The 24,112-nt window shown below is 38.5% G+C and overlaps 1 protein-coding gene across 1 annotated transcript in view; it reads right to left on the bottom strand.

Moving 5' to 3' along the window:
- kif3a (kinesin family member 3A) overlaps positions 1–24,106 on the bottom strand; it is a 36,231-nt gene extending 12,125 nt beyond the window's left edge. The window contains exons 1-9 of the mRNA XM_052154833.1: positions 23,798–24,106; positions 5,169–5,451; positions 4,830–4,974; positions 3,734–3,818; positions 3,014–3,119; positions 2,538–2,677; positions 2,256–2,453; positions 1,991–2,165; positions 404–502 (exon numbers count right to left, since the gene is read on the bottom strand). Coding sequence (XP_052010793.1) covers positions 404–502; positions 1,991–2,165; positions 2,256–2,453; positions 2,538–2,677; positions 3,014–3,119; positions 3,734–3,818; positions 4,830–4,974; positions 5,169–5,451; positions 23,798–23,803 — 1,237 coding nt within the window. The 5' untranslated portion in view covers positions 23,804–24,106. The remainder of the gene's footprint in view (positions 1–403; positions 503–1,990; positions 2,166–2,255; positions 2,454–2,537; positions 2,678–3,013; positions 3,120–3,733; positions 3,819–4,829; positions 4,975–5,168; positions 5,452–23,797) is intronic.
- Between the last annotated feature and the right edge of the window lie 6 nt (positions 24,107–24,112).

The following is a 24,112-nucleotide window of genomic DNA, read 5'->3' as shown; positions in this document are numbered from 1 at the left end:
ATTTGGGCACAGAGACATAAGAGAAAATTTGTCAGGCATTAACTGTTAAACAAATGACGCATAATGAAACTACATCTGTTTGACCTGATGACACAGAGAAGCAAACCATAGCCACAATGTTCCTTCCTTTACTGATATTTAGATGTTAGATAAGAAGTGTCAATGTATGCAAGTAAAGCAGATGATTAATGACATACATTCAGAAAGATGTAGTCTTTTTAGGAAATTAACTTAATTGATGGTAAATGACTTCATATATTTTTAGTTGTTTTGCATTATTAATCTAATGAGGTCAATGGCAAAGCGAAGAAAACCGTAGAAAACCACTGACTACATTATTTTAAAATAGCTCTCTGACTAATGTTATCCAATGATGAAACGGTAGTCAAGGGAAGATTCATACCTCTTCGTTTCCTGCGTCTCTCTCCTCCATCGCCAACCTCATCTTGACCTTCATCCATTTCATCCGATCCACTGCCATCAGAGCCAGAGATCTCCTCACCTGAGCAGGAACAAATACAGATAAAGCTCAATACTGCATCTCTTAGGAGATATCCATACTGCCTATTAAGTTGCCTCCAGCATTTGTAGGCATAATAGGCCCACTACCCATACAAAGGCCATTTTAACAATAGGTAGCAAAATAGTCCTACCTGTTAAGACAACAAACAGTGAAAATTTTAATCCAATATGGCAGATTTGAAGAAAAAGTCAATTTGATATAACTAAAAAAAGAAACTTAAAAATGTATAAAATATAAAACTTATAATAAAAAAAACTAATAACATTTCAGCAAGTGATGGTGAAAGACAATCTTGAAGGATAAATCATTTTTAAATAAAGTAATTTCTTTCATATGGACCAATTTAATTATCAGAGAGTAATATTACTTAACACACCAATGGAACGCCATAAAATCAAAGAACAGCATTCCTTAAAAAAAGAAATGAATGCATTAAATGAATATTCCAGGTTCAATACAAGTTAAGCTCAATTGACAGCATTTGTGGCACAATATTGATTATCACAAAAATTTATTTTGAATTGCCCCTAAAATCTGCGTAACAGTGAGGCACTTACAATGGAAGTGAATGGGGGCCAATGTTTTTAACATTAAAATACTCACTTTTTCAGAAGTATAGCCACATGACATAAACACTATTTGTGTAAAAGTGATTTTAGTTTGATAAAATCACTTACTATCTTTTCTGTGTAAAGTTATAGCCAATTTTACAACTTCGTTGCCATGGCAATGTAACGTCAACAAACCCTAAAACCCTAATATGGCTGTAACAATAACGATTTAAACAACTTTACAGCTAAAATAATACATGAGTTTTATCAGAAGAGTTCATGTCAGTGCTTTTATAAAATTATAGGCTTCAAATTTCTGCCTTTAAACCTTTCAAAAATTGGCCCAATTCACACACTAACAATTCCATTGTAAGTGCCTCACTATAACCTAGATTTTCACTTTTTTTAAAGAAAAGTATGAGTAGAAATTAATTTTAATGTAATTATTCATTTTAATTATGCCACAAATGCTGTTGATTGACCTTAACTTGTATTGAACCCGAAATATTGTTTAACTAGAAAATATATAACTTCCAATTAAAAGTTTTAAACCATAACACGCCTATATATGCCAGAAATAAATTTTGAGTTAGATTGATGTAAAAATCACATTAAATCTGACCTGGCTGGCTGTTCACACTGAAGGCACATCAGAAAAAAACAGATGCGAATCAGATTTATTTCCACATATGCAACTGGCCCAGATCAGATTTGAAAATGTCAGATTCAAAGTCTATCATGCACTACACAAGAGGAGCGATATTTGCGTGGTACGTGTGAGTGATCGTGAATGGAGTAGCTGCCTTTGAAAAGCATTTTCAAGTCAGCTACTTTTAGGTTTGGAGCAAAGACAATCAGTCACATCCTGGAGACCACACCCCACATTAAGGCATTAGATAAAAATGATGAGTTCTACCTTCTTCCAGCTTTTTCTTGAGCTCTTCAATTTCCTTCTGAAACTGCCGCATCAATGCATCCTTAGGGTCCTCATTAATTCTGGCTGTATTCTTGATGTTTTTAGCACGGTTGGCATAACGAAGAGTACTAATGGTCTCATCATAGTTGTAATCTGCTGGGCCGATGTTTGCACACTGCAAAGTCAGAGATGATTGAAACAGTTGTACCATGCGTAGCATTGTTCACTTAAAATGATTTGATTATGTTTTGATCAATACACATACCATCATGGTTTTGGAGTTCCCCCCCAAGGAGTCCTGTAACAGTCGGGTGAGTTTTGAGTTCCTGTAGGGCACATGGGTGCTCTTCCCATCCACTAGTGCAGAAATAACATTTCCCAGGGTGGACAGGGACAGGTTGATCTTTGTGGCTTCTTTAAGACGTTGACCTGTAGCACCTGTTTTTCCTTGCCTCTCAGAACCCTGAGCAACAAATCATTACACTCAATAATAATAAAAAAAGATGTTATGAATGTTATACCCTACCACATGATTTGGCCTGCTTACCGCAAGGTCAACCAAGTGTAGTTTGCCCATGCGCACATGTTGATTGCCATCTATACCCTTCTCACTGCACTCAATAGTTATGGTGAAGATAGCATGAGAGCGAGAACTGTGTTCGTTCATATTAGTCGCACCAACAGAACCTGGAATAGGAGAAAATACACAGCATTACAAATGTAACTGTAATCCATAACAACATTATTAGTAGCAAATACTCTGGTAAAGTCAACTAGTTCCTGAGAAATACATAAAAAACCACATCTAATATTGTTGAGCTTATCATCTCTATTTCAAAACCACCAAACTAGTGATCGAGTCAGTGCCAGCAGAAGCAAAAATATTACATATCTTCATATCAAGATCCAAGGTGCATCTTTATAGACTTTATAATTCATAATTTTGCTTTAAGATCCAAATCAACCTGATTTCTATGGTGATAGAGTGGGGAATGGACTAAAAAGATGAAAAAATATATTTACGGTTTTTATGTCCGAGGGTCATTATCCTATCCATATCATCAGCATTGTTTACCACATATCCAGAAAGGTCCTTAATATAAACTCCTACATCAGGTCTCTCCTTCACCTATTTATAACAAAAGAAAGGGGGAAAATAGGATGCAAGGTAAATAAATGGAGACTTTGCAAATCTCTGTAATGTTACCGGTCGTTTGTGCATCATTTGCATTTCTGGGGTTTACAATACTGAATTCATGTTGCACAATAAATTACGTGAGTGCCTCATTCCAGTGATTTAAGATGTGGTGAAGTTAGACTTCCTCAATAACAATGAATCTAAACTGTGGTCTAAAATTCATTCAGTTAGGTTATGTTGTAATCTACACAAGCCAGTGTTTGTGGATCTGTTTACAGAGGCATCTTTATTCAGGATCAGTGTTTCTCAATCTGGCTCCTGGGCACCCAAACAGCTCTGCACAGTTTTGATCTAATACACTTGATTAATTAATTCTTTAGCTCTTTAAAGCATCATCAAATCAGCCAAAGCATTTAATAAATGAGCATGCAAGAAACAAGGTGGGTGTTTAACTTTGCGAATAATGGGCGTTTAAATTCTATTCAGGTCTACATTTGTTGTGACACCTAAAATGTGCAGTGCTGGGGAACCCCCAGTTGCAAATTTTAGAAACACTAACACCAAAATCCCCTCTCACCTCTCAGGGAAATATGTTGGTTTCTCACCTCCAGCCTCTGCATCTGGTCCTTTCCTAACAGGTCCCTCACCTCTTCATTGTAAATTTCCAAATATGAAACTCTAACTAGAAATCTGCAGTTAGATAAAACACGTCATCACATTATTTAATCTTAAAGGAAAAGTTGACCCAAAAAGGAAAATTTCCTCATCTTTCTTCTGCAGAACAGAAACAAATTTTTTTAGAACAATATCACAGATCTGCAGGTCCACTCATTGGGATTGTCCACCAAAAATGTGATGGTTTGCCTTCCTTCTTATGGTCCTTGAACTCTGAAAGTTTTTTTTATTCAATTTGTACTCTTTTTATTTTTATTTTTATTTTTTTTTCCCTTAGCGATCTTTGTAGTTTATCTCGGATCACCATAAAAGACCATATCACAAGTAGAGCACTCATGTTTCTTGAAAACTTTTTTCAGAATTTTGTATTGTTGTTATAGAGTAAAGAAGTACTCCTTGCTGCAGATGGTCACTACTGTTGTTGTTTGTAAAGTTTTACCTGGTGACAAAACATTATCCAGCCCTCCGCCCCTGACTTAATCGGTTCCTGCGAAGAGACCAGCAAGCATTAGTGGCCGGTGCAGAACCAGCTTTTCGGCCCCGGAATGGCCATTACTGTGGTGGAAACATGCGGGACAGTTTGAGAATTCGCATTCTGCGCGTGCGTCCAGCACTAGGAAGTCGAGCTTGAAATCATGTGCCTAGAGACTGCAATGGCAAGATGTACAGTGAAAAAGAAGTTACTTTGGTCTGTTCTCACCTTAAAAAAGGTTGGATTGCTTTTAAAGACATGGATTAAAACACATGAGTCTCATGGATTACTTTTACACTGCTTTTATGTGCTTTTTAGAGCTTCAAAGTTTTGGTCATCGTTTACTTGCATTGTATGCACTTACAGAGCTGAAATATTCTTCTAAATATCTTCATTTGTGTTCTGCAGAAGAAAGTCATACACACCTGGGATGGCATGAGGGTGAGTAAATAATGAGAACTATTGAACTATACCTTTAATAATCGTAAACTATTCCTTTAATAATGTGCATGATACATCAACATCAAATCACTCAAAACAGTCCAAGTTCTTACCTTCTGTCTCCTTCTGCTTTTGCAATGTGGCCAAATATATGAGCAAATGAATTAGGAATGATGCCTCTGAGTTCAGGCACTGCCCTGACACCCTCCATGGTAAATGTTTTCCCTGTGCCTGTTTGACCGTATGCAAATATGGTTCCTGAGATAAAAACAAAAAAACAAGTAAATAATGTTTAACATCATTTAATGCTTGTAAAAACAGTCAAACACACAAAATAGTGGATACTATTATGTAATATTAAGCATTTACAGATTACCAAACACATACATATTTTATACATATCTACAAAGAAGTTGCAACACATAGACAAAACTTTTGTTCGTCTGACTTACCATTATAACCCTCTAAAACTGAGTCAACAATGGGCCGTGCTGTTAAATTATACACATCAAGCTGTTTACTGTCTGTGCCAAACACTGTGTCGAAGGTGAACGTCTTTGGTGGTTCACTGGTTATATCAAGTTTGTTCACAGTAATGGTCCCTCTGATCTCATCCACAGTCACAGACAATTTGTGACCCATCACCTTCTCCTTCTCATTGAGGGGTCGACATCTTACCACCACCTTGACATTATCACACACCTCCACCTTCTCTGGTTTATCCATCTTATTACTCTGTTAAAAATGTAAGCATATTAGAGTTACAAGTGAACAGTTGAGATAGCATGGTTTGTCAAGAACAAAATTGTAGGCAGTGTTTCAAACCCTAATGAGCTGGGTATCATAGGCATGTATGCCATATCCATGTTTTTTGTCGATGCTGTCTACAACCCCAATTCTGAAAAAATTCAGTATGGAAAAGAGTTATGAAAACAAAAAGGTTTTGTCAATTCTAATCATCCTATGCTATATTAAAAGCTCTACAACACATCATTTGATGTTTTTACCTTGTAAATGTATAATTTTTTTTAATATACACTCATTTCAAATCAGATGTTTGCAACACATACACACTCCAAAAAACAGTCAAATGTTTACCACTGTGTAACATAATTTCTTCAAATAACACTTTTTTTATCCCCTTTTCTCCCAATTTGGAATGCCCAATTCACACTACTTATTAGGTCCTCCTTAATCCGGGTGGCGGAGGACAAGTCTCAGTTGCCTCCGCTTCTGAGACGGTCAATCCACTCATCTTATCACGTGGCTCGCTGACACTGCAGAGACTCACAGCACGGGAGGTTCATGCTACTCTCCGCAATTCACACACCGCTTACCACATGCCACATTGAGAGCGAGAACCCATAATTGTGACCACGAGGAGGTTACCCCATGTGACTCTACCCTCCCTAGCAACCGGGCCAATCTGGTTGCTTCGGAAACCTGGCTGGAGTCACTCAGCACGCCCTTGATTCGAATTCGTGACTCCAGGGGTGGTAGTAAGTGTCAATACTCACTGAGTTACCCAGCCCCCCCGCCTTAGAGTACTGTTTTAGAGTATTCAACCATTTATGAATGGCATTGCAATTACCAAACTAAAGTGTGTAGTGTATATCCTGTAGAGGATCCTTAAAATTGTTCAGTTTGTTTTTAAGAACTGTGTCCAAACATTAAAAAGGTATTGAAATTTTGGAGTGACTGGTGCAAAATAAAAGTTCTAGTAACTTATGCTCTGAAGGAAACATTCATAAATAGTTCAGTCTTTTTGATCATTCAAAGTGTATTGACCATTCTCTAGTTACATTTTCAAAATGCCATCATATCTTAACAGACACGGTTGGCAAAAGCTGTACTGTGTCCTTTAAAGGGTGATTCATAATGTATTCAGTCTTTTTCAACACTGTCCAGTGACTTAAAAAGTATTGAAATTATAATTATAGAAAAGTTTGTTTAAATATACAAAAATTTTGAGGAGTATAAATAGGTGAATTGTTTTTTAAATATTAGTAGCTATTAGTACCAATTAACCTGTACAACAATGGAGAAGCTACTCACTTTTAATTTACTAAAATAAAACAAAATCAATAAAAGGTTTATATTTCTAAAGCTGACTAATACACACAAATTAGCCACAACATTAAAACCAACTGCCTAATATTGTGTAGGTCACCCTTGTGGCGCCAAACAGTGCCAACCCGCATCTCAGAATTGCATTCGGAGATGATAATCTTCTCACCACAATTATAAAGATCAGTTATCTGAGTTACCATAGACTTTGTCAGTTCGAACCAGTTTGGCCATTCTCCATTCCCCCAGGTGGCATTTCCATCTGCAGAACTGCCGCTCACTGGATGTTTTTTGTATTTGGCACCAATCTGAGTAAATTCTAGAGACTGTTGTGTGGGAAAATCCCAGAAGATCAGCAGACACAGAAATACTCAAACCAGCCCATCAGGCACCAACACTCATGCCACGGTCCAAATCATAGAGATCAAAAAATTTTCCCCATTCTTATAGTTGATGTGAACATTAACTGAAGCTCCTCCTGACCCTTATCTTCATGATTTTATGCACTGCTGCCACAAGATTGCCTGATTAGAAAATCGCATGGATGATTGTTAGTGCCAGATGGGCTGTTATGAGTATTTCTGTAACTGCTGATCTCCTGGGATTTTCATGCACAACAGTCTCTTGAATTTACTCAGAATGGTGCCAAATACAAAAAACTATCCAGTGAGGGGCAGTTCTTCGGATGGAAATGCCTTGTTGATGAGAGAGGTCAACAGTGAATGGCCAGACAGGGGTGGAAAGAGTACTGAAAAAACAATACTCAAGTAAAAGTAGTTACTTCTTAAAAAATTTAGTTTGAATAGAGTAAAAGTACCTGCCTAAAATCTACTCAAGTAAGAGTACAAGAGTAGCTCATTTAAAAGTACTCATGAGTAGTGAGTATTGAGTACTGAGTTGCGAAAGCTATGCCGCTTTATAATAAAAACTTGATGCTGCAATTTAAAAATGTTGCACACATACCGTAATTTACATTCTCTTCTATGGCTGTTTTCCAGAATGAATAAAAAATAGGTATTTTATAAGGGTTTGTGATTGACAACTTTTAAACTACATCACTTATCTATGATACTGTAAACACTACATAAATCTGATTAAAAAAAAAAAATAAAAGGCCGACATGATTACAGAAATTAAAAGATCAAAAAGTTATTTTCAATATCATAACGTATGAAACAATTACATTAAAATCAGTTTATGTGTAGGGTCTCATTTTCCTTAATGCCGACTGAGAGAGTTATTGTTGAGCATAAAACATTCAAAACAATGCAAGGAATGCAAAAAATAAATACATAAATTCTCTCCTCATTTAGTCACCCTTATGCCATCCCAGATGTGTATGACTTTCTTCAGCAGAACACAAGTTAAGATTTTTTAGAAGAATATCTCGGCTCTTTTGGCCCATACAATGCAAGAGATTCGGTGTCAACATTTTGAAGCTCCACAAATCACATAAATCAGCATAAAAGTAGCCTAATACATCATGTGACTCCAGTGGTTAAATCCATGTCTTCAGAAGTGATATGATAGGTTGGGTGAGAAACAGATCAATATTTAAGTACATTTTTAATATAAATTCTCCTCCCTGCTCATTCAATCTCCACTTTAACAATCTTCTTCATTTGATTTTGGTGATTCACATTCTTCATGCATATCGCCATCTACTGGGCAGGGAGAAGAATTAATAGACTTAAATTTTGATATTTTTCTCACCTACACCTATCACTTCTAATGTCATGAACTTGATTACTTTTGTGCTGCCTTTATGTGCTTTTTGGAGTGTCAACATTTTGGCATCAATTCACTTGCATTGTATGGACCTACAGAGCTTAAATATTCTTCTGAAAATCTTAATTTGTGTTCTGAAGAAAGAGAGTCATACACATCTGGGATGGCATGAGTGTGAGTAAATGATCAGATATTTTCCTTTTTGAGGGAACTGTTTCAGTTGTAGCAACTGTAGCATATGGGGGGGGGCACGTTGTCCTCCTTTTGAGATAAAATGTTCCACAGTGATTTAGTTCTTGTATCTTTTAAGCCCAGAAATAGTTGTGTTCTCAATTTTCTGAAGTTTGTGACTGGTGGAATGTTCTACTGAAGTATCGCTCTGCAAATGTTGATACTTTTCTATCAGGCATTAAAAAAACTTGATAAAGGCTAAACATAATCATATATTATTTTATCATCTACTTTCCTGGTAACTTATTATACAAATTAACACACTCTCTACATCAGGGGTCAGAATTATTAAAAAACAACCTAACAAAATTATTAAAAAATATTATTATTAAAATTGTCGCTGTTTTATTATATTACATTAATACTTTTAAAGCTACTCAATTTCTTCAGCCAAAAGTAGGGAGTGTTTTTTTCATTTCCTTGTTAATGTTGTTTGATTAATAGAATTTCGGTTAATCGGTTACATGCACACACTTCAAGTCCAACATTTTGATGCAAATACGCTTTTCGTCCCACAGTTTACATTCACTTTAGACTAAACCAACTGCGTTTATATTAATGCCTCACCAAGACGGGCATTGACAGAATTATATAGTGTATTTGACCATTTAGTCACGCATCCGCATTCGCGCACAAACATTAGCCACCTGTCAATCAAAAAGCACCTAGCTACAGACGTCAGGAAATAAAAAGTCAGTCTTTAATATTTCATCTAGATCATCCAACCAGTGGTGCTCTTGCTATCGCGATTGATGTAATGAACACCCCTGGTCTAGATGTAGAACATAGGCCAAGTATAGAAAGTATAGAAAATTACTCAAAAGTTTATCATCTATATCGAGGACTTATTTTATTGAAAAAAAAAAATTCAGATAAACATCACGCTTGTTTTATTGCCCAGCCCTATTGATAACATTGCCTTAATCTCTCAAATCAACCCAATAATCTCAGTGATAGAAAGCTAATTTACAGGCTACATTATAGACACACTGAATCTAGTAAGCTGAAATATTAAATTTACCTTGATATGTTTCTTCAAATTAGAGGCAGGATTAATGGTGATATATGGCTTGAGCAAGTTAAACTCACATGACACAGTCAAGTAATTGGCCTTTTTCATTGCAAAAAGCCCTTTCAGGTGCAGCTGTGATGTTCAGGTGTTGAACTATGCTCGAGGCATCCTCCACATCCATAAAAGTTGGCGCCAATTCATTCATTTTGAACTAATCTTTTATGTGACTCAGAAGAACGAGTAGTCTCAGAGAGTGATTTGTTCATTTTGTGTTGGCTGCACATGTGCATTGCACAACCTCTGTTCGTTTGTTTCGTGAAAACCTCATAGGCGCTGTACAGGAAACAGAAATTATTAGTTCACCTTTCAACTCTTTTGGTCCAGGTCTTTTGTTATTTTGTCACGTGACAGTTGTATACACTATGCATTGCTCACACAGGAAACAGAAATGATTAGTTCACCTCTCGAGTCTTCTGGTCCGAGCCGTTCGTTCTTTTGTCACGTGAAAGCCGTATACGCTATGCACATACGGCTGTCACGTGACAAAAGAACGAACGACTTGGAAAAGAAGATTCCAGAGGTGAACTAATCATTTTGTTTCTCATAATTTGTCCTTGGCTGCATTATAAATTTTTCCTTATTGGGACTATAATCAAAGTTTGCGTAAGTAGACGTGTTGGGGGGATTTGGCTATTGAAAATGTAACATTTGAATTCTGTTCAAATGAACGAAATGAACAAAATTACTTAAAAACTATTAGTTAATTTTACTGAACGAGTCTCAAAGATTCAAGTCAGTAAAATGATCCAATCTTCCTATCACTACTGCAGCTGCCATTAAATTTTTTTAAGCATGATTTGATTTGACGGGAGTCACGAGACACTCCCTAGCCAATAATGTTGATAGATAAAAATAAAATCAGGACAGGGAAGTAGCGAACACAGAAGGTGTTAATTAAAAGTACAGTTACAGCACTTAAAATGTACTCAAGTAAAAGTAAAATTATACAATTTTAAAACTACTTCTCCTGGGAAAAACTACTTAATTACAGTAACGTGAGTATTTGTAATTCATTACTTTACACTCCTGTGGCTAGACTGGTTAGAACTGACAAAGTTTACAGCAGGGTTCCCCAATTAGTTTTCAAAAGGGCCAAATTCTGTCAAAAATGCAAAGCCAAGGGCTACCGCCTTCGATGTTATGACAAAGTGTATGAGCTAATGATATTATTAGTAGTATTATTATAATTGGTGCTTGCAGAACAAAGCATCACTATTATAATCTCACATATTTATTATTATTCATCTGCTTCTTCTTCCATACAAAGCTTCGGCACCTAACTCGTCCCACACTGTTTGTCATAGACAGGGCTCTACAGTGTGAGTATTTCACTCTCATTTGCCCCTAAAAATAGATGTGTGCGAACTGGAAAAAGATTTACGAGCACAGTGTGCGAATAAAGATTACAAACGTAACCCCCCCCTTTTTAAGATATTTGTTTAAAAATTACAAAACCGACATTCCACAAGAAGCTTGTGCCAACCACAGTAAAATTTTCTGTGATGACGCGGTCCAGTCAGAGAGAGAAAGGTGAACAATGGAAAAAAGTATCGGTATAGGCGACATCGCATTTTATTTTAAGTGAAAAAGAGAGGAGGATTGTGGAATAATATGCTTCTCAACAACTTCTCTGGTGATGTAATGTGGAATAATGAAGGCCTCTTTTAAACTTCTTTTGTTGGGGGTAGCTACAACTGTTTCCTGTTCTAAAGATGTTCTAAGGAATGTGTTTTTCCTCTCTAATCTCATGTTACACACGTAGCTTCAAACATGTATGTCACCCCCATATAAGGTAAAGAACTATTTCATTGGTGAGGGTCCAGTGGAATGTGGTTTTCTGGACCATAAAACAGAATGTTGAAGCAATAAACGTTGAAGAAGGGATTTGATACCATTGAGTCTGTGTCATTTCTTTCTTCCCTCAGCTGAGCCATATCGAGACGGGGATTGCAGATCAACAAATAAATTAAATACATTGGATGACAAAATTATCTAACAGTTTGGGGCCTCGTCCGGGATCTCTCCAGACAGGTAAGACTGATTTAAGTATCAAGTATTCCTGTCTGATGAGAGATTGAATAAAACTTCGTTTAATTTGGCTCGATATTAACTCCATTAATAACTCTGCTCGGGGGCCCCTTCTTAGGGATGATATTGCCTTATTATAAATAGGAAGGAGGGTTTTTGCTCTATTATAAATAGGAAAAACCCCACGACCGCAGCAGTAGTTTTAAGGATATCCTTATTCTGGTATGAATAGGAAGAGGACGGTAATTGTCCTAAGGAAAAGACGGAGAGAATTTGATCTGCATTATTGATCTGCAGGAACCGTGTCAATCGGGAATTGTATTATTATTATTATTAAAAGGGTGACATTATGGGACAGGAAATAAGTCGCCCGTTATCGAACGAAACTCCAAAACAGTGGATGTTTCGCAATAATCAGGGTTTCAATACTGAACCTTATATTAGTAATCTGGCCGGATGGTCAGAATGAAAAACACAATTAGATCCATATCCTAGAGATGGCTCATTTATTGATCGATTCATGAGCGAATCAAAATCTATGGTTAAAAAAGGGTGGGGGGACCCTCAGTGGGATTATAAATACATGAAAGAGTCATACGAGGTATGGAAGAAAATGAAACCATTCTGGGACTAATGTCCTGAATGAAAAGAGACTAATCAAATGTACGCAGCGGTCTCTGTGTCGGAACAACCGCCTAAATATGATATTGTCGTGAACAAAGCTTTAACCCCTAACCTCCCAGCGACACCATGCGCACTGTTGTATCCCGATTTAACACAAGTAAAGGGTAACTCATTCGCTGCAGCCACAAACGTATGCGATTCAGATTCAAAGAAAGATACGGGTGAAGATACAACAGCTGCATTTCCTTTTATCCAATGCCCAGATGGATATAAGGTCATTCCACTAACAATGTCAGAGGCGCTGGCGATATGCAAGGAATTACCCGACCCAGTTAGATCTCCCTTGCAATACGTGAATATTTTAAAGAAACTTACAACGTACAGTCAACTGACCGGGTGCGATTATAGATTCATATTGTCCAAAACATTACCTCCAGACGTAACTGAAACAGTATTAGTTGATAAAGTGCCTTTGCTGGATTCTCAATTCGATCAGCCACGAGTGGAGGAAGGGAAAACCAGGTCAGGAAGAGACTTTAAAGGAACAACCATAGACTGGGCATGGGGAGACAATGACGCCTTGCCAATATTTTTTGGAGACCTCCTCAAATTCCTGCAGGGCATGACCGCATCCAGACAAGATTTTACACATTCGGCTAACACGAAACAAAAAAGAGACGAAGGTCCAGTGGCATTCTTTGCCCGGTTTAAAGCTTCGTGGACAGACGAATCGTCCCTTTCGACTGATGATGATCAAGCGATTCTATTTATAAACACGTTCTTGAATAACATGGACCCTGAAACCGTTCGATTAATTCGTATCACAACTGCTGGTTTGATTGCAATGACAATTTCAGAATTCGGACGACGTCTTCGTGAGCTGTCCACTGCTGGGGCTTTTGAGGACTGTCAGCGTTCTTTCTCGAAAACGGCATCCGCAATGGTGCAATATACGCCCCAGATGTATTCTCGCACATGCTATTACTGCGGCAGACAGGGACATCTAAAGCAAGATTGTCGTAAAATGATGAAAGATCTGGGACAACCATATTGGTGTAAACGAAATGAAAGACAACATTCAGCACGCTCTGTACCACCGCGCTCTGAACAGTCATGAGAAATTGGCCCACATAACCACTTCACACCGCGATACCCCACAGAATGGACACCCCGCTAGGGAAGCCCACAGAGCACTGAGCCCTCCGCATATGCATTAGCATCAACACTGCGTTTCGATAACTCAGCACTGCCTTTTATATCATTAAATATTGACCACAAACCGTATACATTTCTGGTCGATACTGGCGCATCTAAAAGTTCATTAACAGCACATTGCTATGAGGGCTCTATTACGGGACGCACTCGAAACTCTGTGGGAATTAATGGTGTTCCCGTTAAGTGTCAGATGACACCAAAATTACCCATAACAGCTCCTGATAACCCAAACTTGTTTAAAATGCACAATTTTGTGATTTTGCCTGACTCTCCGTTCTGCCTACTGGGTCGTGATCTGATGCATAAAATTGGGGCAAAAATTACTTTTGATTCTAACTCACTACAATTACTGTTTCCCTCAGTATATTCTCAGTCTGTGTATACAGGACATTGTGGAAATGTTTGCAGCTCAACGTCCGTCCGCACTTCTGCTGTGAAACAGGAAATGCTCGACGTCGACCCAGCACTATGGGCCGCCCACAAGGATGAGGTGGGCCTTATTGACGTAAGACCATATGTTGCCAAACTCTGCTCAAACCTACCAGTATACTGCAAACAGTATCCACTTTCCAAAGAGAAAGAACAAGGCATTGGCCCAATAATACAGCAATGCCTGTCACAAGGTATTTTAAAACCTACTCACTCACCATACAACACACCAATTAATCCAGTAAAGAAAGCTAATGGTACATGGCGCTACTGCTAATCTGACCATTAAACCAACTTCCACTGTACACGGCCCAACATTATCATTACACAAATTGCTGACTCAAGGTGAATTTTCCAACGACACACATGATTGCTTTGATCGCCTAAAAACATGTACTTCCTGCAGGCCGGATGTTTCATCATCCGCCCTGGAGGAAGGGGACCATTGGTACATTGATGGGTCCTGTTCCAAGCCAAATGATTCGGTATACTGGTGTGGTTATGCTGTAACAGAACTTCAGAATCGAATTATTGAAGCTTATTCGCTCCCATATAAATCTGCACAAGCTGCTGAGTTGTTTGCATTGATCAGAGCATGCCAATTGGCTAAAGGTAAATCAATCAATATATACACAGACTCGAAATATGCTTATGGGGTGATACATGATTTTGCTCAGATGTGGGAGGAAAGAGATTTCAAGACAGCTGAAGGCAAACCTATATCACATCATAACCTGGTTTCAGAATTATTGAGAGCAGCACTGTTGCCTGCCAAATTGGCCATAATAAAAGTTGCGGGGCACATGACAGGGGAACTGGAAGAGGCGAGGGGAAATAAATTAGCTGATGAGGTAGCAAAGTGGGCTGCGAAGGATGTTGTGGTAAGCCCAGATCTGAATCAAGCTAAAGAAAGCGTTTCCATGATGCAATCAACCCTGGTAAGAGACATTGACAAAAAACTGTTGCAGGCAAATCCATCTGAATCTGATATTCAACATTGGGCCTCAAATGAAGTGAAACCAGACCGGAATAATTTGTTAAGGGATGAACAAGGGTGCCTGGCTCTGCCCAAAACTGCAATAGTAATACTCTGTCGACATTATCACGGTATCTCGCACGTTTCAAAAGAAAAAGTTATACAGTCAATAAATCAAACATATTGCATAAGTGGGGTATGAAGTGCAGTAAAATTAATCCTAGACTCATGTCTAACGTGCACACAGAATAACAGACACAAGTCTACAAAGCACGACTCATTACCTCACCCGGAATTGCCGTTCCAACACCTGCAAACAGATTTTACACATATGCCGCCATGTAAGAATAACAAATTATTACTCGTAATCGTGGACCGTTTTTCTAAGTGGACAGAAGCTTTCCCGTGTGTGAGGGAAAATGCTAAAACAGTGGTAAAAATTCTGGCAAAAGAAATAATACCGAGATTCAGTATTCCAACCGTTATTGAGAGTGACAATGGCACTCCGTTCATGTCCAAAGTTACGCAACTACTCGCAAAGGAATTGAACATAAATTGGCATTTCAACATACCCTACCACCCACAGTCGGCGGGAGTCGTTGAACGAACGAATCACACATTAAAAGAACGATTGAAAAAAGCCTGCACTGAAACCGGAAGAACATGGGTTGATGTTCTACCGGCTGTGTTGACTGAACTCAGAATGTCACCATCTTCTGTTGTTAAATTCTTTCCATTTGAAATACTAATGGGTAGGCCTTTCCCGACCCCTTGGGTCAAAGGCCGCGCTGGCTTTCTCTCCACAGGTGACACGGAGGTGGTGATTGCAGAATATGTGGATTCCCTCATTAAGACATTAAATTGCATAAATGGTGATGTCTCTCTCTCTCTCCCTCTGCCTGCAGAAAGCCCTACTCATCCATTTGTTCCAAATCAGCAGGTTCTTGTGAAGTGTCTGAAACCAACGAAGTTAGGAGAACCAAAGTATTTGGGCCCAACTACTGTTTTGGTGGTGACAAGAACAGGGGTGCTGACTGACCTTCAACCGCAGTGGATCCACGCAAGCCGCGTGAAGCTTGCTCCAGAGGAGGGCCTTACTGATTCGAGGTGAACGGTGAAAGCACTGGAGGAGCTGAACACGCAGCACCAGTGCCCAACCGGGAGTCTTTGAATTAGGAGGACCTGAGGAGGGACCCGGAATAGTCAACATGAAAACATTCCTACTGACGCTCTGCATATATCAGGCGGTTATGCTTGCCTTTACCCGTTCAGTGTTAACACAACAGCAGGGAGTCACAAGTGTACTTCCAATTCCCAGAAACAATGTATGGTGGTTATGGATGAACTAAACCGCTGGTGGTAAACAATGTATAGTGTGCTCTAGATCGCCAGCATCAATTTCTTATGTCATCCCTGAACCAATGAATACATCAACATGTTTAACTCATCAGGAGGAGCTGGTTAAGAAAAGGCCTCCATGTTTGAACTATACAATCAATCTCCCAATAGCCGGGACTAACAAAACAACTTGAACTTGCACTGACCCTAATGCCATAGCCGTGCTCCAGAAGGCGTCAATGTGTCCTTTTAACTATTTACTTTACAGGGCCAGTGGACGTGTTAACGAAACTATGCTGGACAAATCCCGATGCACAAACTGGCCAGTGCCAGTTGCCAGTCCACCCAAGATAGTTTCCTGGATCAAGTTTAATAAGACTGAATGTTAGAAATTCTCAGATATGGGAAACAGAACTTCATTACATAAAAAATGGTTTTGGATCAAACACTGTTCTCAGGTGAGGTGGATCGAGGCTGTAGAAACGTATTCACATCAAAGCATCGGTTTACCCACACAAATATTTCACAACATGAGGAGGGTTGCAGATATGTGGTGGGTATGTTCTGGTAATGACTCAAAACTTCTTGTCGCACCTCCTACACCATTCGATGGTTTGTGTTTTATGGTAATGAACAATTATATGCAGCAAGTGAAATGACTAAACAGAATCGTATAGCTTTGGATTACCTCTTGGCTAAAGATGGAGGAGTATGTAAAATGTTTGGTGACAAATGCTGTACATACATCCCGGGTCACACTGATGATGATGGAGAATTCACGAAAGTATTGAAGGAAATGGATAGGTTGAATAAAGAGTTAGCAGATAACGCCGGTCATCAGGGAATATGGGGAAACTTTTTCAATATGTTTGGGTGGTTCGCACCCTGGATGTCTTCCATTATATCGATTGGTGTATGCATTATACTTATGTTATTATTTGGCCCATGTTTGCTACAATTACTAATGCAAATGATGAATGTGATGATAAACAGGCATAATATCGCCATACTCCATTATATGCGTGTACCTAATACTGAAGTTGGTTGAGAAGGCTACGTGATCCTTTCAGGATCAATGTGGGCATTGCGGAATAATTAATGCTTCTCAACCACTTCTCTGGTGATGTAATGTGGAATAATGAAGGCCTCTTTTAAACTTCTTTTGTTGGGGGTAGCTACAACTGTTTCCTGTTCTAAAGATGTTCTAAGGAATGTGTTTTTCCTCTCTAATCTCATGTTACACACGTAGCTTCAAACATGTATGTCACCCCCATATAAGGTAAAGAACTTTTTCATTGGTGAGGGTCCAGTGGGATGTGGTTTTCTGGACCATATAACAGAATGTTGAAGCAATAAACGCTGAAGAAGGGATTTGATACCATTGGGTCTGTGTCATTTCTTTCTTCCCTCAGCTGAACCGTATCGAGACGGGGATTGCAGATCAACAAATAAATTAAATACATTGGATGACAAAATTATCTAACAAGGAGAAAGAGGAATTTGGCGAGGGGGATTCGCAAGGTTCAACTAACGAAGTCTCTTCATAAGGTTTACCGGAGACGGTTAACGTTAGGGATGCTGAGATCAAAGCTACCGTGACCACAGCTGTCACTTCAACGTCCACTGTAGCCGGTGGAGGGAGAACATATAGATTCAATGCAAATTGTCTCAAAATGTTCCCATGGCTAGAGTTTGAAAACAACGTCATGTTCTGCAAATATTGTAGAGGGCAGAAACAGGTGGGCAACTCGTCCTTCGTGTCTGGAAACCCGCATCTGAAATAGTGATGGGTCATTTGCTAACGAGTCTGCTCTTGTAGGTGAACGTTGGGAGACGGCTAGCATATCTGATTCTATTTAATAAAAATATATAAAAAAAAAAATAAGTTATGAATAATCAAAAGATTTTAAAATAACGAAAAAAAACAAATAAAATAATATAGGCCTAAATGCTCAAGCGCACACATTAGTTCTGACTGTTCAGACTAAAAGCATCACCTGTTGTTCCTGTCAATCAGACAAGCAGTGTCAACCAATGAACCAAAGATGTGTGAGGGAGGGTGGAGCCAACTTATGTCGTTCAGATTGTATTTGAATTGTTACATTTATATGCACTTTGTTTATATACATTGAAAAGTTATACTTTAAATGCACACATGAAATAACATCCTTCTTTTTTACATTTATTTCAATTTGTGGGATGCTGCAGTTTTGCAAATTATAAATTTTTCTTTGATATGGTGCATTATTCTATAATCAGTACCGCCGCTACCAACATGCATACTACGCAGTTTGCGTAGGGCATCAACTCCCTAGGGGGGCACCATCTTACCCTAGGATGGCACCAGAAAGTCCACCGGCTGCCCTTACTCGTTCGCTATACGTTATTCAAGCACCCGAAAGCAGTTGCGAACACAGACAATCGCTTCACGCTCATATCACGTATAGGGCATCAATTTGGCCAGCGGTGGCCCTGTCTATTATGGTGTTCAGATTGTATTAGTTTTGAATGGTTAGATTTATATGCACTTTGTTTATATACAATAAGTTATACTTTAAATGCAAATGTTTAATAGTATTATTTTTCTTAACAAATCAATGCATTTTTAAATAAATTGTGGTTAAGGTAGAGTGTAATTACATTTACCGTAATAATTTAATTCGAATTGTTTTAACACCAATTATGAAAAGAGCCGGAATGCCCATTGCTAATCTGAAAAGAGATAGTGTAGTGAAACTTCTCACAGCGGAGAAACCATCAAGCTCGGTGTCAGCAGCCTTGAGGAGGCAAGTGCTGCAGTCTGAGGAGCAGAAATGGAAGCAGCTGAAAATAAAGATAAACATTGCATACTTCATTGTGAAAGAAGAACCTTTCGTCAAATTTGGGCCGCTTATCAGACTCCACCACAAAAACTGAGTTTACATGAATCCCACATACATGTGCGGAGATGATCGGTGAAATTGCTGACATAATGAGAGATCACTGGCTGACCTCTAAGTATGCCAGACGGTCAACATACAAAAGCAGCTGGACAACTGATATCCTTTGATTCTAGTAGGCATGGGTTCAATGTGTGATTTGGGAGGTATGTGCTGTTCCACAGATGTGTGTCCCTTAGTACACGCGCACACACACTCATACACGCAGTATAAATATGTATGTAATAAATTGTTTGTTAATTAACTCTGTATTTAATTTTCACTGTGCTCCTAAATTTCTTTGTGTGCTCCTAAATTTTTTCATTTAGGAGCGCATGTACTCCTTGGGAAAGAAGTTAGCGTAGAGCCCTGATAGACCCACGAATTAGGTGTCAAATCGACCGGCCTATTGAGGACACCTGCTATGAATTTTGACGGATCATATCTCGCAGAGACATGTGGGTGGACTCCTTTCATACAGCCTTGCAAGCAGTTTTGGAGCGTTACATGAGATTGGGGGTAAGATGTACCCCTGGGGGTTAAAACCAGGCCAAATATGCCCCATAGGCATACTATGGCAAGGGTCTCACCCATGAAAATAATAGTTTTTTTCCTACTATGACAAGACATTGAATTTTGTGGGATCATATCTCCCCATCAGAATGTTGTAGAGACATGGGGGTGTGTCATTTCACTCAAGCTACCAATCAGTCTTTAAGTATCATCTTGGAAATGGTGTAACCATGCCCTAGCAACCATTTACAGTACCCTAGCAACCGCCTCCATAGACTTCCATCCAAAAAGGCTCAGAAGGATATCTTCAGAACAGAATGTCGTACACACATGGGGATTGGATCTTTTTAGTAAGGTTTAAAAAAATCAGCCAATAAGAAGTCACCGGTTAGCCACTCCCTAGAAACCATTTTGAGAACCCTAGTAACCAGCCCCATTGACTTCCATTCAAAATGGCTGAGTGGGATATCTTTGGATCACAATGTCCAAGAGATATGATAGTTGGCTTGTTTTACTTGGGTGAGCAATCATTCTTCAAGTATCATCATGGAAATTACTTAGCAACACCCTAGCAACCATTCAGAACGCCCTAGCAATCAAACCCCTTTGACTTCCATTCAAAATCGCTTAAATGGGAATCTCAGGATAAAAATATTGTAAATACTTCATTGTTGGCATGTACGACTCAGGACAGCAAGCAGTCTTCTTAGTATCAACCTGGCAACTGCCTAGCAACCACATGGGCTTACCCTAGCAACCAAGATGCAAAACACATATCTCTGCACCAGAACATCGTAGAGATCTCTGGATTGACTTATTTCACTCAGGATAGCAATGAGCAACGTTAAGTATCACCTTGGTAACTGCCTAGCAACCACATGGGCTTACCATAGCAACAAAGTAACAAATTATATATCTCCGCACCAGAACATCGTAGAGAATTCTGGTTTGAATAATTTCACTCAGGATAGCAAGGAGCCTTGATAAGTATCACTCTTGTAACTGCCTAGCAACCAGATGGAGTTACCCTAGCAACCAAGTAACAAATTACATATCTCCGCTCCAGAACATCGTAGAGACTTCCGGGTAGACTTATTTCACTCAGGATTACAAGGAGCCTTGATAAGTATCACCCTGGTAACTGCCTAGCAACCAGATGGGTTTTAGCCTAGCAACCAAGTAACAAAACATGTATCTTTGCACCAGAAAGTCACAAAAACTTCAGAGTTGACTTACTTCACTCAGGATAGCAAGGAGCCTTTTTAGTATAACTCTGGTAACTGCCAAGCAACCAGATGGTGTTACTCTAGCAACCAATTAACAAATCACATATCTCTGCACCAGAATATCATATAGACTTCTGGGTTGACTTATTTCACTCGTGATAACAAGTAGCCTTGTTAAGTATCACGCTGGGAACTCCCTAGCAACCAGATGGAACACCCTAGCAACCATGGAACAACACCAATATCTCTGAACCAGAACATCCTACTTGGGGGAGACATATCCAGCTGCAGACCCGCAGCACCACCAGTTTCAGAACCCCAGTTTCAGAACCCCAGCGCCAGAACCTGAAGTGAGGGGCGGAGTTATTGACAATGAGACAAGCATGGCGGAGAGCATGGTGAGTTGTGTAACGTTTTTGACATCATGTTGTGAAAAATTATCGCATATATTAAGTTCAGCGTTTATCTGCTAAATATTTAATTTGTGCATAACTTTATCATCTTAATGAAGCTTGAATATGTTGTCATACTTTAATATATTAAAAAAAAATTCTACAGATGGTTCGATACATTTTTTTTACGTTGAGATTATTGTGTGGTGCTTTCATCTCTTGTAGAGACATTTCGAATGAATGAAGACCACAAGGAAAAGGCCCGCAACAATCTCCTGGAACAGTCAGAAGCTTCCAGAGAGCCCTTTCTATTTCATTTTGTGTTCAGGGATGACATGGAGTTATTTTAGCAAGAATGTAAGGACAAAATGGGCCTGAGAGTGAATTCCTCATTTGATACATTTTAAGTTTAATTTATACAGGATTGTCATGATAAAATGGGCCTAGGGGTGAATTGGTCATTTGTTGTATATATTTTTATTGTTTCTTTTAAAATTATGCTGAATTTTCTCTCTTTTTAGTTTTTTGACATGTTTTATTTTACATAAAGAAAAATGCATGCTGCACATGTTCTTGTGAAATAAAGTATATTTTATATAAAATGCCCATAAGTTTCAAGCATTTTTTTTCACCATCATGATCAGGAAGTAACTCTCATAATACAATGAAACGGATAACTATATACAATTATATTAGACAAGATCAATGTTTTAAAATGCTTATTGTACTGTACCTCAAAGAATCATTATAACATACGTTATAGCACCTCACTTCAGGTTCTGGCGCTGGGGTTCTGAAACTGGTGGTGCTGCGGGTCTGCAGCTGGATACTATTGACTTGGGGTGGCTTCTTTCAACTTGGGGCAGTTGGTGGGACATTGTGTTGAGAAATTTTGCCAAGGCAAGCACCACTCACATTTTCTTCAATAACTTATAGTTATTACTATTATTGTGTTTATAGTTTGTTAAAAGAATCACCACATAAATATTATTTTTTCTAAGTATTAGTAGCCTGTTTTATTTATTCAAACAATTATGGACCTTTATATACAGACCCAAAAAACTACACGACCTGTTGAAACTAAGCAAAACAACAAAAAAACTGTTCCTGCTCATCTCCAAATGGGATCTTCTCCCTGCATTTTTCCTAACTGCTGATTAAATTATTAGACTAAACAATTAGCATTAATATTGCTATTGTTCATAAGGATAATATATCATTAGCGTCAACCGGACCCCCCCTCAAAATGCCAGCTCCGGAAACAGGATAGCGCAGAATGGATCACATGCATGATTAAACTACTATTCCCTCAATATCATGCCGCATAGCAAACCTCAAGTGACCCATTTGAATTCTATATGAGGATTTTCTATTTTACAGTGCTATGTTGTGACAATTCAACCATTTATATTTGGTGTGAACAAGCCTTTAGAGCAGGCCAAACAAATGTCTCTCCAGGGCCAGAACCCTGGTCTACAGTAACTCAGATTACCACACTGTACAATTGTGGTGAGAAGAATATCATCTCAGAATAGAAGGGTTGCTGCTGTTTTGGTGGCATGAGGGGGACCTACACAATATTAGGCAGGGAGTTTTAATGTTGTGGCTGATCAGTGTATGTTTGAGGTATTCAACCTTCAACATCCATGAATTCAATATTCAACATCCACTCAGCTAGTTGAAATAATAGAAAACTGCATTAAGGTTGCATAAAAAACATGTTTTAATATGAACAGGATATGTTACAAGAATTGAAGTGTATCGATTATCAGTACAGGAAAGGCATACGACAAAGAAATAATTCAAACGAAGTTGGTTTCATTACATCCTGGTCGCAAACAAATAAAAAAAAATCCGCACACTTTATAGATGGACGCTAACTTATCCGACGGATGCGGAGAAAATATGACAAAATCCACGACCGCGTCTTTTGTTTGATTATATTAGTTATAGTTGATTGTCATGCCAGTTATTATAATTTGCAGACACTGATCGTACTACATCCATTATTAGAAAACTATTGATACAATAATTCCGAATGTGTTGATATGAAACCAAGGTTTCTGTGAAGCTAATAACTAGCAGGCGGCTAGCTGAATGTGCACAAAATAACTTGTGGTCGTTTAAAGGACACAATCAACACTAAAAGATACAATTATGAAATATAAACAATTATAATAAAAAGAAAAAGCAGTGATGAAAATCCTGTCAAATAACAGTCCTACAATATTTGCATGCGATTCGGGTTGTGAAGGTGGGGCATAACAACACATACATTATAACACTGACAGATGAATAAAGGAAGACAGTGCAATTAGTCTTACCGGCATTTTTAGATTTGGATATATATCTCTTATTTGGACCTAAATAAACGAATCTTTGCCGCTGATGTGAGGGGGATGAGGTCATTCGGGTAGATGTATTCTCCAAGCCCAGTCGCCCATCCCAAACAATCAGCTGCCGGCTTTACTGGACATGCGCGTCAATGCTTTTAGTTGTGCATTTCCATATTTGTGGAAATAAACGATTCAATTTTTTAACACGTAAAAAATAATGGAATGCAAAAGTATTCCCTTTCGAATGTCGGATAAAACGTGAAACGTGAAAATTGCATTGAAAAGAGAAAGAGGTCATATTTA

The sequence above is a fragment of the Xyrauchen texanus genome, chromosome 23, assembly GCF_025860055.1.
Source record: "Xyrauchen texanus isolate HMW12.3.18 chromosome 23, RBS_HiC_50CHRs, whole genome shotgun sequence".
Lineage (NCBI taxonomy): Eukaryota > Metazoa > Chordata > Actinopteri > Cypriniformes > Catostomidae > Xyrauchen > Xyrauchen texanus.
This window is presented reverse-complemented; position numbering and strand designations above follow the sequence as displayed.